The 15,247-nt window shown below is 31.8% G+C and overlaps 2 protein-coding genes across 3 annotated transcripts; one reads left to right on the top strand and one right to left on the bottom strand.

The window, feature by feature from the left end:
• Positions 1–3,555: 3,555 nt before the first annotated feature.
• LOC107939458 (protein SMG7) lies at positions 3,556–9,922 on the top strand. Of its 2 annotated transcripts, none has more exons than XM_016872789.2 (8): positions 3,556–3,802; positions 4,837–4,941; positions 5,019–5,624; positions 5,757–5,879; positions 6,476–6,708; positions 6,790–8,732; positions 8,846–8,985; positions 9,302–9,922. In XM_016872789.2, exons 2-6 carry the CDS (start codon positions 4,870–4,872, stop codon positions 8,720–8,722), a joined length of 2,967 nt encoding a protein of 988 aa, XP_016728278.1. In that variant the 5' UTR covers positions 3,556–3,802; positions 4,837–4,869; the 3' UTR covers positions 8,723–8,732; positions 8,846–8,985; positions 9,302–9,922. The 2 variants fall into 2 exon arrangements, with proteins under 2 accessions (XP_016728278.1, XP_016728280.1); XM_016872791.2 differs by having other exon boundaries at positions 3,607–3,802; positions 4,885–4,941.
• Positions 9,923–10,298: 376 nt separating this feature from the next.
• LOC107939459 (epoxide hydrolase A) lies at positions 10,299–12,131 on the bottom strand. The gene is made up of 3 exons (XM_016872793.2): positions 11,512–12,131; positions 10,858–11,090; positions 10,299–10,784 (listed from the first exon to the last, which is right to left on the bottom strand). Exons 1-3 carry the CDS (start codon positions 11,980–11,982, stop codon positions 10,535–10,537), a joined length of 954 nt encoding a protein of 317 aa, XP_016728282.1. The 5' UTR covers positions 11,983–12,131; the 3' UTR covers positions 10,299–10,534.
• Between the last annotated feature and the right edge of the window lie 3,116 nt (positions 12,132–15,247).

The raw sequence follows: 15,247 nt of genomic DNA on the forward strand, positions 1-15,247 counted from the left end.
GCTCCACTCGATTCCTCAGCGCGTGTAGATCATACTCCTTTTGGCCATTGAATAAAGCTTATTATTTTTACGAGAGACATTACCTATACAAAACTTTCGTAATTTTTTGATTAGTTAATATTTTAATAATTTAATTATCATATTTTATATTACATTTATATATATCATATACGTTAAGTTTTGCGTAAATTAAAAATTTTAATAATTTATTTTATATAAAAAAATTTAACCGTTAAATATATTAATATAGATAATATTTTAAATTAATAAGATATAAATATTGAATCTATTTAAAATTTTACATGCATGACGAGAATAAACATATTGATAAATTCAATGTTGGGTTGTTAAAATATTAACCTATAAAATGTTACGAAAATGTGTAAAACCACTTAAATTTTGCATTAGTGTAAGTTGATTCGTTCCTTGTTGTTGTTGTTATTGTTAGGCTTAATTCATGAATTGGCTCTTGAAGTATACCTATTTTTTCACTGTACCTAAACCTTTTTTGTCCGAATTTGGTATTTAAAGTATCTATCACTTCTATTTTGATATTTAAAGTATGCTTCCATTATATTTTTTAGTCCATTTTTTGACACATGTTAAAAAAGTTTGATAACCAATCACAAATTACCACGTGGCTGCTTTTTGATAACCAATCACAAAGCACCACGTGGCTGCTTTATATAAAAAGAAAAATATTTTCTTATATCAAATGTATATATACATTAAAAATATGAAAAATGAAAATAAATATATAAAAATTCAAAATATATATATGAAAATCTAGAAAAAAATATATTAAGTATAAAGTTTTATAAAAATAAAATTTACAAAAAATACGATAATTGAAAAGAAATTTATTGAAATCAATAATATTATTAAAAATGTAAAAAGATTATAAAAACTTGCAAAAAAATAGTTTTAAAAAAATTTTAAAATAAATTTTTTTTATAAAATTGTAAAAAGGTACTAAATTTCAATTTTTTTGTTATTACTTGAAATTTAAATACCTTTTTAGTTTTTATAACAATTTTCAATTTTTATATATTATTTTGACTTTTTTTAATTTTTAAAATTATATATTTTAGAATTTTATTAAAAACTTAAACTTTTTAAAACTTTTTTATATATTATATATTATATATGATATTTTATATTTTTAATCTATATAATACATATAACATTAAAAAATAATAAAAAGACACGTAGTCTATTCTAATAACGCCACTTGACCTGTCAACGCTAATCAACAATTGGCAACACAGGCAATAGAGTCAACAATGTTATTTAACATTTAACTATTAAATATTAAATATTATAGTCTTTTTATTTAAATTTAATATTTTTATTTTAAATAAATCTAATTGCCATGTGGCATTTTTTCATTGGCGAAAAACAAGCTACATGACACTTTTCCATTGGCCAAAGTGGCCTAACAAATTTTTTTTAAGGGTAGTTACAAAATGGATAAAAAATAGAAAAAATTGATACTTTAAATGCTAAATTGAGACAAAATTTTAAATACCAAAGTAAAAATATATATATATATTTTAAAGACTAAATCATGAATTAAAAACCAAAGTAAAAAAATTGATAATAATAATAATAATAATAATTATTATTATTATTAAATTTCATTTCTTAGTATTGTAGAAAACAAAGCTTCTATAGATAAATAAAATCTTAAACTTTTTAAAAGAGAATACGAGCTTTCATTGCTTAAAAAATGTCTCCTCATATTGTTTTACGGATACAAGAATTGAGTAAACGTGAATGACGAGTGGTAATTAAGTAGATTTCGAGAGAAGCGAATTTTGCGCCTCACATTCTGGCGGGATTAATGAAAGAATTTCGATTGATCCCGAATTTTCTATGTTGCTCCTGTTAAAGTTACCGACCAGATTTGATTAGATAGTCGATTATTGCTATCTAATTCTAATTGTGCCACTGTGAGTTTATAATTGATTTTCTTAATACCAAAAAAAAAATCTCTTCATCGTTACGTGGGAGCAAGGAGAGATCTTATCATGTTTTCGTGATTTTCTCAATCATACAACACATTAGACTATCAAAGAAACTAAACCTTAACACAACGAGCAAAATAAATTCTCACAAACTCAAAGGAAAAAATTCGTAAGGACTTGGAGAATTCAAGTTGCGAGAAAGTCACAAAGTTTATGAGTGATAACCATGGCAAAGCTAGAGGGGATAGGCAGGGACCTGGCCTCAAAAACTGAAAAATTGTTCCTTCAATTCATTGAGTATTTGCAAAGTTTAAAGCTAATTTAATGTAAATTTGTATTTCGGTCTCCTCCTAAAATTTTAAATTTAGTTATGTTCTCTCCATAAATAAAAATTTACAATTTAATCCTTTAAAATTTATAAAATTTTACATCAATATAATGTCGAAATTACAATTTTAACTCTCTAAAAGATTTATAATTAGTTTAAGTTTTTTTACTTCACCCTTGATCGTATGACAGCAATCACGAACAAGTATAAATAAATTATTATTTCGTGGAAAATGATGGAAGGATGGCATCAACGTGACATGGACCTCCATCAAATAAAGTCTATAGATATGAATAAAATAGCTAGGGACACAAAATCTTTAGGATTATTATTGACTGAAATCTCTAATGCTTTTGTAGAGATTTATGATTTATTGGAATTTTGGAAAATTTCGACCTCTTTTTTTCATTTATTTTATCTAAAAGAGCTTATAATTTGGGATGTAAATATCACATTTGATAATTAGAAATAATTTTTTATAAGAACGCATAAGCATGGGCGTAGTTCGAGGGGATTTCATTAAATTTAAATTTTTAAAAAAATTAAATTAATAAATATAAAATTATAATTTTACTTTTAAAATAATAAAATTTGATTTAATTATTTAAAAATTATAAAAATATAACTATTCGAATGATAAAATTATATTTTTATTATTATAAAAATTAAAATTTAATTTCAACCTCTTTTAACAAAATTTTTGCATTTGCTACTACATAAAAGCATGTATTTGATCTATTTTCTTATCTTACGAAAATATATAAAAAAGTGATAAATTAACATTTAATTCCTAAATTTAGCAAATTTTTTTAGTTTGATAGCAAAAATTTTGTTCATATTTGGCTCAAAACTTGATTTTTTTTTTTAATTTGATCCTTAAACATGGATTTTGTAATGACGTGATATAATCTCATAGTGTCGCAGCATCTTACTTTAAGGAAATCCAAGTTCAAAGATCCAAATTGAGAAAAAACCCTACCAAAATTTGAGACTAACACAGACACAAAAAGAACTACATGGACCAATATGAGAAATTTTATCAAGTTCAAGGACTAAACATTATTTTATCCAAAAAAAGGAATATACGATTCGATATGATTCTCTATGTATTTCCATACCGAGCACTCTCTCACTCGACCTCATAGCGCGTCAAACGTGCTTCCTCTCTAGAATCATAAACGAAGCGGTTAATAAAAATAATAATTAAGAAAGAAAAAAGCCAATTAAAACGGTGCCGTTTGAAGGTCACCGCTCCGAGCCGTCAAGTATTGAGCAAGAAAAAAACAAACAAATAAAAAAAACAGTGAAATTGTTGAAATTCTAACCTCATCCCCAATTTAGACCAAAATCAAAGACATTATCTCTCTTTTCTTCTTCTTCTACTTCCTCTCTCTCTCTCTCTCTCTCTTTTAATTTTCCAACGACCAAACCCTAAATTAATCCCTCTGTTAATTCGTTTTCGCGATGGTTTAGTTCGAGGTTTTTCTTCAGATCCGATCCGCCTCAGGTGAGTTCCTTTTTTATTTTATTTTATTTTATTTTCTGATTTTTTTTCGGATTTTTCCTGGTGATTTTTCGGGATTAATTGATGTAATCATCTTCTTGTTTGAGGATCAGGTGCTGTTTATTTTCATCTCTTTTTTTCTTTTTTTGTTATGGAATTTTATTTTTTTGTGTCATTAATGTAATTTTTTATCTGTATTTTGAGAAAAAAAATGAAATACGACGGGAAGGGGAAAATTAATCTGAAACTGTAAATGTAATACAATCTAAAAGAACTTTTTTTTTCTTAAATAAATTTTTAGAGAAAAAAAGGGGTAATTATACATTTGAAATTGATTTGAGATAATAGGGAGTTGATTTCTTTATGTTTATCAGTATCCATGGGAATTTTATTATTTGAAAGACTATGCTTTTGAGGGTTTTTAATTATTTAATGTTTTTAAACTTTGGGAAATATTATTGTCCTTTGTTGATTTGTAGAATGTTTGGGCCGGCTGTTAATTATTTTAAGGAAACGAAACAATGTCTGGGTTTACTATCAATTTTTTAGTATATTAGGTTCAGGCTAATAGTACTAGTTTTAGGATGTTATTGCCATTTGGAAGTAGCTCCGGTATTATGCTAGATTTTGCAATAAATTTTGAACAATTTTGACTGATCATGAAAGGATAAGTGAGACACATTCGTAAGTATTTAAACTTTTGTGTGTATTTGGACTGAATGAAGCTGCCATTTGAGGACTGAAGCACTTTGAAGTAAATTCAAGGAAGTCATTCTGGTTTAGAGATTTTAAATTGTACTTTTTATAGCATCGCTATGTTTTGTGAGAGTTCCCTCCAGATTCTTTGGTGATTTTCTAGATCTTGGTCATAGGTTTTGCAATAAGCCAAATGGTTTAATAAATGCTTTCAGTAGTTTGGAAGATTTGATTCTTTCCCACCTATCATTATAACTATGTTGTATTTGATTTGATTCGATTTGTTTTAGCCAATAATACGTGGCTTAGTCTGCATTGCTGGTTACGTGTGCATTGTGCAGATTTAATGCATTTTGACGAATTACTTTGGATGGATGATGATAGTGCAGATAGATAAAATGTCTGCTCCTTCATCTACGGAGCGCGCACAGCGTCTTTATGAGAAGGTATATCTTACATTCTCTAGAAATGAGGTTCCATTTTAGATCCTGGTCATGATGTTTACGTATGGCATCCTCTGCAGAATATCGAATTGGAAAAAAATCGAAGGAGATCTGCTCAGGCACGAGTGCCTTCAGATCCCAATGCCTGGCAGCAGATGCGTGAGAATTACGAGGCTATAATTCTTGAGGACCATGCTTTTTCCGAGCAGCACAATATTGAATATGCTTTGTGGCAGTTACATTATAAGCGGATTGAGGAACTAAGAGCTCATTATAGTGCTGCAGTATCCTCTGCAGGATCAAACACGTCTCAGGGTGTGAAAGTTCCTCCACGGCCTGATCGACTTACAAAAATAAGACTGCAGTTTAAGACTTTCCTTTCAGAGGCAACAGGATTTTATCATGATCTAATTTTGAAAATCAGAGCAAAGTATGGACTTCCATTTGGGTACTTTTCTGATGATTCAGAAAGCCAAATTGTTATGGACAAAGATGGGAAGAAATCTACTGACATAAAAAAAGGTTTGGTGTCTTGTCACCGTTGTTTGATATACTTGGGAGACCTAGCACGGTACAAAGGATTATATGGAGATGGAGACTCTAAATCACGCGAGTATGCAGCAGCTTCAAGTTACTACTTGCAAGCTGCATCGATTTTGTCATCAAGTGGGAATCCACATCATCAGGTTTTTCTTTATTTTCCTGTTAATAAATTACGCTTAACTTTTATGTCCCAGCGAGCTTTTTGCACCTGCCTTGAAGTTTTTATGTTCATCTATATTTTGATTCTTAATGTGGGCATTGATCTCCTTATTCAGCTAGCTATATTGGCATCCTATACTGGAGATGAGCTGGGAGCTGTTTATCGATATTTCCGAAGTTTGGCAGTGGATAATCCCTTTTCAACTGCAAGAGATAACTTGATTGTGGCATTTGAGAAGGTATAAATGCAAATTGTAGTTTATATTTTGGCATTTGGGTTTATACATTTACTTTCAGACAGCATTTGGCTTTACTATGGACTAGTGGATGTGTATTATAGATGATTGGTTAATGTACGTTTTTGCATCTGACTATGACATTAAGTTGCTGGCGTATTTGAACATTTTGATGTTTGTTTACCTTCTTAAGCATTACTTAGATGTCTTTGAAAATTTTAGATAGCTGCAAACCATTAACCTTGTCTAAGGTGATTTTCTGCAAAGGTACTCATCCGTGCTATATGCATGGATTAGTTTAAGTTACAATGTGAGATTATATCAACTGTTACCTAACGTTTTCATCTATGGAGTTTTGGGATGATATTTAACTGTGTCAAAGACATTTCTTTTTCTGACGTGGTAATCCAAGTTTGAGATTTGTTTACTTTTAATCTCATAAGATTTCTTCAATTGTTGTTAAGAGTGCAATAACTAATTGTATTTATATGTGACTGATTTGAAAATTGAGTTGTGAGCGGATTTATTATTTATATGCTAGTACTTGGATATGTATACAACTATAGAAATTGTATAAATATGTCTGTTTTTGTTTGCAGAATCGTCATAATTATTCTCAACTTCCTGGAGATGTTAAAGCTCCTTTGGTCAAGGAACCTGCTGTACGGTTATCTGGAAAAGATAGGGGGAAAGCAGAAGCAAAACTTGCATCTAAAGAGATCAACATGGAATCTAACGCTGCTAGAGAGAAAGTATCTGGTGTCCAGGATGCTTTTAAATCCTTCTGCATTCGATTTGTGCGGCTTAATGGCATTCTTTTTACACGCACAAGGTATACTTTTTCAGAATTTATTCTCTATCATTGACCAAGTTTTCTGGGTTTTGTGTTCTGATTGAAGCTTCCTTTGTGCAGTCTTGAGACGTTTGCTGATGTTCTTTCTCTTGTTAGTCATGATTTATGTGAACTTCTCTCTTCTGGGCCAGAAGAGGAACTTAATTTTGGCACACATGCTGCTGAGAATGCACTTCTCCTTGTTAGGATGGTTTCCATTCTTGTGTTTACAGTTTACAATCTGAAGAGGGAGAGTGATGGTCAAACATATGCTGAAATAGTGCAGCGCACTGCACTACTTCAAAATGCATTCGTTGCAGTTTTTGAGTTGATGCGACATGTAGTAGAGAGATGTTCACAGCTCCGGGATGTTTCTTCAAGCTACACATTACCTGCTATTCTTGTTTTTTTAGAGTGGCTAGCGTGCTGCCCAGATGTTGCAGTAGCTGGCAGTGATGTGGATGAGAAACAGTCAATGACTAGATCACTTTTCTGGAAACATTGCATATCATTTCTGAATAAGATCTTGTCAATTAGGACAATGGGCATTGGTGATGATGAAGATGAGACCTGCTTTTTCAATATGAGTAGGTACGAAGGAGAAACTGAAAACTGTCTTGCATTGTCGGAGGACTTTGAGTTGAGAGGGTTCTTGCCACTTGTTCCAGCACACACTATTTTGGACTTCTCAAGAAAGCGCTCCTTTATAAGTGAAGGTGATAAGGAAAAGAAAGCCCGTGTCAAGAGGATCTTAGCAGCTGGGAAGGCTCTAGCTAATGTCATTAGGGTTGACCAGAAAAATGTTTGTTTTGATTCAAAAGCAAAGAAATTTCTTATTGGTGCTGAGCCCTCTGAAGATGTCACATTCAGCTCTTCTACCTCACTGGCAACAAATGGTGTGGGGCATGAAACCCCTTCTGAGAAGTCAGTTAATATTGGAAATGTGCAGCCAATCCTGCAACCTAGAATGGTTGAGGAAGAGGATGATGATGATGAAGTGATTGTTTTCCAGCCAGCTATGAGCGAGAAGAGAACTGAAGTGGTTGGTCCAAACTGGCCCCCCTCTGAGGCTTTGAAGCATGATCGAAGTAGCGCTCCAGGTGATGTCAAATTTTATGGCAGTACCATGTCTGGTCCTCCTGCTAGTCTTCATCAGCATAATACATTTGATGTTAGTTCTCCACTGCCTGTATCTTTTGGTAGCATTGGCCCTAAGCTTCAGCAACCTGTTCGTATGCAATCGTCTGGTTGGTCAGTGGAAGAAGCTACTTCTCTGGCTAATAGCTTAAAAGGTTTGACGATGCTGGAGAATGGGCATTTAACAAAACTTGGGTTGCAAGATAATGCAAGCCTGTCTCATCCTACAGCTCGTTCAGTTGGTTTCCAAAAACTACCCATTAGTGCCAGTGCTGGTGATATGTACTACAGTCAGATGAAAGTGCCAGATACTGTGTTGCCATCCAGAATTGATGCTATTGTATCATCTGGAGTTACTCCTGATGCTTTGGCTGCTAAAACTTCCTCCGCTTTGCAAGTTGGGATGCGGAAGAATCCAGTTAGCCGCCCGGTTAGGCATCTTGGTCCTCCACCTGGTTTTAGCCATGTTCCTTCAAAGCCACAGAGTGAATCCGTTTCTGCTTCACACTTGGAAAACCCCCTGATGGATGATTATAGTTGGTTGGATGGGTATCAGTTGACACCATCATTGAAAAGCTCTGGGCTTGATAGTTCCCTCAATCATGCATCTCATGTAGATCCCAGTTATGTCAATAACAGCAGCAATGGTTTGAATGGAATGGTAAGTTTCCCTTTCCCTGGGAAACAGGGTCCAACAGCGCAGTTTCAAATGGAAAAGCAGAAAGGCTGGCAGGATTACCATACTCTTGAGCATCTGAAAAATCGACATGAACTGAAGTTGCAGCAACAGCAATTGATGAATGGAAACCAGCAGTTCACTGCACAGCCTGAGCAGTATCAAGGACAATCAGTCTGGACAGGTCGTTATTTTGTGTGAGATCAATCTGGTAACTTCACTTTTCTACTCATTTTCTGCCTCTTGATTTTATAGTTGATCTTGTTTGTTGCTAAATTTCTTTGCGTAAATCTTGTTCCATCTAAACTTGTTTTTTCCTTGAAGTTCTTGAGTTGAGAATGATTCCTGTTGCACTGCATCCGTTTGCTGCCAAATTCAACTCCATCTTTGAAGCGTTGTCAGTATTGAGTTTTTGTTGGAGCATGGGTGGCCTTGGCTTCTAGTGGGCACTTGCCGCTAAACAAGTGAGTATGCACCTGATTATTTTTCTCTGATCATTTACTGATCACTCTTCTCTCTTTTTTGTGTTTCTTCGTATGCTCTTAGCAATTTTTCTTTGATAGTTTCCCATTTACTCCCTCCTCTGTTTGCAACAATAATGAAACTTGTTTGTCCGTATGCACTTGGTTAGAGTAATGCTTGTAGCCATTCTATATTTAGTGCCGAAAAATAATCGTGTCTGTGTAGAATGTCTGATTGAGTTGGCTTGAATTTGGTGCACGCATACATGTTTTCCTGTTCATCTCAATAGAAGTGGTTCTTACTCTGTGATTTTTGCAGATTTCGAGGAAAATTGGGGAAAACCATATTTAAGACGCGAAACTTGTAAGGAGTAAAATGCCTTAATTGGTTACTTGGGATGGAGATAAAAACGTGTTAATAAGATCATCTATCGGGTTTGGGGCTATGTCTTGAAGTGTTGGTTGGAAAAAAAACTTGGTTTACTATCCTAATTATCTATCCAATGCTCATTTGCCTAAGTTGCTGTTAAAAGTCAGCAGCCGGCAGCTGAGACTAAAGTATATGATGTGTGCTCGACCCAGTTACTCTGTGGATGAGCTTCAGAGGTGTCGTTGACATGTTTATACAGGTATGTTGTGCATACAGTCGTTGGATATTGTTGGGATTTGGGATTATTGGTGGTGCTTTTTAGTAGCAGAATGTGTGGTTTATGTATGTTTGCTATATATACATACATAATATATTTATGGTTGAAAGACTTGTTTTTAGGTTCATCATATTCATAATGCTTGTTATTAAGCATTTGTTACTAGTTTGATATGACTTATGGTGGAACACATAAACACTAGTTTGTCTTTTTTTTGGTTTGAAGTTAGGGTTTCACTCAAAACTTTCAGTGTAACGAAATAATTCTATGGAGAATTTGTGCAGGTCATTGCATATGCAGATTTTCTTTTATATATACACATTTAGCCATGCTTCTATTGACATTCAGGCTTAAGGGCCCAACAATGAAAATATTATTTTTTGTGTTTATTTGATAAAAACATCCTTGTAATAATATAATGGTTAAAATGTGCCATATGTTCCTGTACTAGTAGATTTGGAACATAATCCCCAACTCTTTTTGCTTTTCATATCTCAAAATTTAAGTCAAATTGTTTACACTATTAAATAAAGTTCATTATAACATTTATGGAGTATTTTTTTATTATTTTAAATTGTCATATCAATAAAATTTTTTTTAAGGAAGTATGTTTACATTGAACTTCTAAATTTAATTTTGTGAAGAATATAAGGATTTATGACATTTTAATTGAATTGAATTGATATTTGATTGGTTCATGAGATATTTTTATTTATCTCATTTTATTGTAATAGAGAGAGATCAATTGTACACTTGTTCACTTGGATCATAGCCAAGGGTTTTTTATTACACAAGAGGCACTCCGCGAATCACTTGGATCATAGCCAAGTTTTCTTTTATTACACAAAAAGGCTTGAAACACTGCGAAGGGCCTTCTTTTTTTGGTTTTTTTTTTGGGGGGGGGTTCAATGAAACCGGCTAAAAAAGTCAAAAATGTATTGGTTGACCTCGTCTGGTTTCTCCATGCTGATGAAATGGTCAACACCTTCCAGCACCACCACTTCCTTCAAAGATGGCACATCTTCCTGGAACCCACCGTTGTGAATGTAATCCTTCATACCAGGCATATGGTAAACCAGATCCTTATCCCCCATCATGAACTTGGCTGGTGTTGTGATCTTACAACCCACCCATGGTTTCAATAGTTCCCAGTTTCTGTCATCAAAATCCGACATCCAAAAACATCAACACTGCCTACGAGCCAATATACACATATACACACACATACCTGTCAAAATTTCTGTAGAAGTTGAGTGGACCAGTGAAGCCAGTTTTCTGGAATTTGGTGACATAGTAATTGGCTTCTTCCTCAGATAACCAACTAGGCAATGTAATTGGTTCATCCAATGGACGTTTAAATAGTTTCCCTTTTGGTAACAGCACTGGAAAATCAGTAAGAAATTCCTTCTCAACTCTATCCATACCAACCCATGCAAATTCACCTTCTATTTCTCCATATTCCTGTAATTCACACACGTCAATTAGTTCTCAGTTGTAATACGAAAACCGTCCTAAACTCAGGATTTAAATCATGGTCGGGGATGTGGGCATCATGGTTGGACAAGATAAATATCGATTTCATAGGGAAAAAAAAGTCTATGCTATTAGTTTTTGTGGTGATTTAATGCTTGCAGGTCAATTTTATCAATTTTAGGTTTTGTATTTTTTAAATTTTAAAATTTAAACGTTGACTTAAAGTTTTTCAGTATGATTTATAAGGTCAAATTATTGTATTAATCTTGTACTTTTTGGATTTTAAAATTTAAATGCGATTAAAATTATAAATCGTAATCTTTTTGCGAGTATTATATAAGAGTAAAAAATTGACATAATTTATTTAATTAAACCGATGAGATCAATTGAATCGGAGTTTATGATTTACCTGAAATCTAGACATGTAATGATCACTGCCATAATAAGCTCTCCAAAGTTCAATAGGCTTGATATTCCGATCAAACCTCAAAAACGGCACACTCAAATTCACCAATGCTTTCACTTTATCAGGCCTAAACAGACACAAAAACCATGCTAGTATGGCTCCCCAGTCATGCCCTACCACGAACACCTTCCCTTCTCGCGGATCCAGCACGTCTATCAACTCCACTAGATCGCCGACCATGTGGAAACAAGTGTAACTGTCGACTGACTCGGGAATATCCGAGTCGCCGTAGCCTCTCAAATCGGGGGCAACGGTTCGGAAACCCATGTTAGATAAAGCGAGGATTTGGTGACGCCATGAGTACCAGAGCTCAGGGAAGCCATGGAGGAAAAGGATGACTGGACCTTCACCTTTTTCAGCTATGTGAATGTTTATGCCATTCACCTCAACCATTCGGTGCTGTACCCCTTCCATTATTTTTTTGCTTAATTCTCGTAAATACCTTGATTTTTCTGGGTTTCTGCATCTTCTTTTTCATGTGCCTTTTTATAGTGCTGATGGATGAGAAGAAAATATTATAATCAATAATAATGAAGATGAAAGGAATCAACGATTAACAAAATAAAATAAAATATTATTACTATTATTGCACCAATTAATTTAAAAATACCCTCATAAATAGGGTTAAGTTGAATCGTATTAAAAAATTTCGATTTATTCAACTACATAAATAAAATTAACGGGTAAATATTTACCAAAACAAGTTTTGCCTTTTTTATTAGAATTTTTGGATAATTCAAATTGTATAATTCATATTCGAGTTAAATCGAAAAAATTTAATTTTTTTATTCGAGTTGAAATAACTCGAACTATTTAATTTAAATTTTAAATTTTAAATTTTTTTATCAAAATTTTCAAATTAAATCTCTATTAAAGAAAGACCTAAACAATAAAATAAATTATCATTATGCACAATTTGTTTTTCTGGTTTTATTAGTAAATGGATTAAACGAAAGGTTGACTTTCAATTTTATTTATTTATTATTTTTTAATAATATAGAAATCGTCTAATTTTTTAAAATCAAAATCACATGTGGCATAATAATTCATTAATGGAAATAGTTAAACACTTTCGTCCATTGTATTTTTTTAATTTTTAATAATATAGGGATTAAAATAATCTATTTATTTTAAAATGGACCAAGTTGATCTTAACTCTATACTACAAGGACTTATATGGATTAATCCCAAAATTATTTGCTAGTGAAAATGACTTCTTTTTTTGGTTTTTTTCTTCTTCTTTTTTTTTAAAAAAAAAAAACAAACCTGAGAACAGTTTTAATTTTTTTAATCGCTCAAGTCGTATGATTTTTAGGTGTGCCTAATTTTATAAAATTCAAAATTTTATTCTATTAATAAATATATTTTATTTTAATTTAATATATATTTTTTAAATATTAAAATAAAATCACCGAACCTTAATTTAGCTAGTATCGTTGCTATTACAACAATTAAGAAAACGTAAGTTCAAACGCAGTTAAATATGTTTTTCCTTCAATTAAGCTTGACTCGATTTTAAATGATTAACTCAAACCCATTTTACCCGCTCCTTTTTAAGTTATTTAAAAGATATTTATATTATTTCTAATTTAATATTTCATAATTTTGTTTTTAGTTATTAAAATCTTATATGTAGGCATCTTAACATTTTTTTAATATTTACATTATAATATTTTATAACCTGAGTTATAGGATATCACATTCGTTGTCGGAACAAATATAGTCAATCAGATAACAGATAATCATTTATACATGCAATTTAATATCAAACATATTCAAATCATGTTAAACAATCGATTTTGAGTCTTAATCGTATTGGAAAAAAATTCAGTTTGAAAATGATTTTCTTACGCAACGAAAATTATAATTTTGAAAATTGACCCGGTTTGTGATATTTATAGCAATAAAGCCTAAACCGAATTCACACCAGTGTTTTCGGATAGATGGATCCTTGTTGCTCCCAACTTTCAACCAAACGGCTTTTTCCGCTACTCTTGTACCACAAATTGTTTCGAGTGTGGGCTCGAACAATTCGAATCAAAGCATAAAATTAGAAATAGTTTTCTTTGTTTAAATTCGAAAACGAAAAATATCTTCTCATGTAGAAACCGACAGAAGTTGTTATTCTGAAAATATATATTTAATAGTTGATAATAAGTTCTCTCTATTTTCGGGCAAAGTTACAATATCTTAAAGTTCTGTAAATAGCCCTATTGGTGCCATCTATTTATAGGTAAAGGAAATAGAACCCTTATTGAATTGTAGAAGTTTATTTCAGTTAGAAAAACGAACTCCTAGCCTATCTAGGAGTATAGGGGGCGACAACCTTAGTTAATAATACTATGGTTTGTCGTCCCCCTCATTAACATTAAGGGCTTTTAAGCATCTCCCATACCGGGTCCAATTACAAGTATTTCTTAAGCTTTTAACCCAATACTTTATAATTTGGTCCAACCCGATTTTTTTTTCTATTTCCAAAAATAATCATCTTAATATTTTTTCAATTAAATAATCTTCTTAACCCAATTATTATTCCGTTAAAATCATGACGACTTTCTCGTAAAAGAATCTATGAGAAAATATATTTAATATTTCTACATTCAACAGTTCATTATGATCAAATAATTTATTTCCATTTTCGAACTTTATTTAATTCAAAAAATATAAATTCAATTTCAAGTGTGACAGGTTAGTTGTAGTTTTTATAAGTGTTACAATAGAACACATCCAGTATTTCAATGATGAAACCCAAGAGAATTTGGGTGATAACATGATTAATAAGGAGAAAGTATGCAACAAAAAGTCTAGCTCGCTACTTGCTAAATATTATAGTACAACAATTCATATTGAATTGGTAATTACACTACTTAACTAACACTAAAAAGGACTAAATTGAAAAGTAATTAAAATCACACAACTAACAATTTAATAAACAAAAGAGGTTGGTTGACTTCCATGTTGATTAATTTTTGGATTAAGGATCTAAATGGCTCAAAATTTTAATTGGTTTAATTTTACCTTTCAGTCACTATTTTACCAAATTAGACTATTTAGTCTGATTTATCTCTATCTCACCCAACTCAATCGAGACAACCAAATTGGTTCTTGATAGGCTCTCCTCTCGGTCTCACCTACCTAAATATTAACCTAGATTCGTCAACTCTAGGTTTTTAAGTTTATTCGATTTAGTCTAATTTTTAATATTTAGTCCCTACATAAAAAAAAAACTAACAAGCAACATTTCCATCAACCAACCACCATAGATTTAATTACCACTCATCATCATCATCATCATGCAAACAACATCAAACACATGCTCAAATGGTTCATTAAAGGAAACACAAAAGCAAGGTTAGAGGAATCTTAAGAGTTTTTAATAGATGTTTTGAAGAGGATGATATTAGCAACAATGGAGGTAAAAACACAGTTAAAGTTAAGATTTTTATATTGAACGATTTGAAGAGAAATCAAAATACAAAGTAAAACTTGAATACTTAATTGCAAAGAAAAGAAAAGTTACCGTAAAAACTAACAAAACTAACAACTAAACCAACTAAGCCAAAAAAAAGTAAATAAACTAAACCTAAAAATGAAGAATAAGCTAACAACTAACTAAAAAGATGGAATAAAAGTTGGCTCATTTAAGTTTATAGCCAAAAGGTTTTTCACACAGCTAAGA

Source organism: Gossypium hirsutum, chromosome A13, assembly GCF_007990345.1.
Source record: "Gossypium hirsutum isolate 1008001.06 chromosome A13, Gossypium_hirsutum_v2.1, whole genome shotgun sequence".
Taxonomy (NCBI): Eukaryota; Viridiplantae; Streptophyta; class Magnoliopsida; order Malvales; family Malvaceae; genus Gossypium; species Gossypium hirsutum.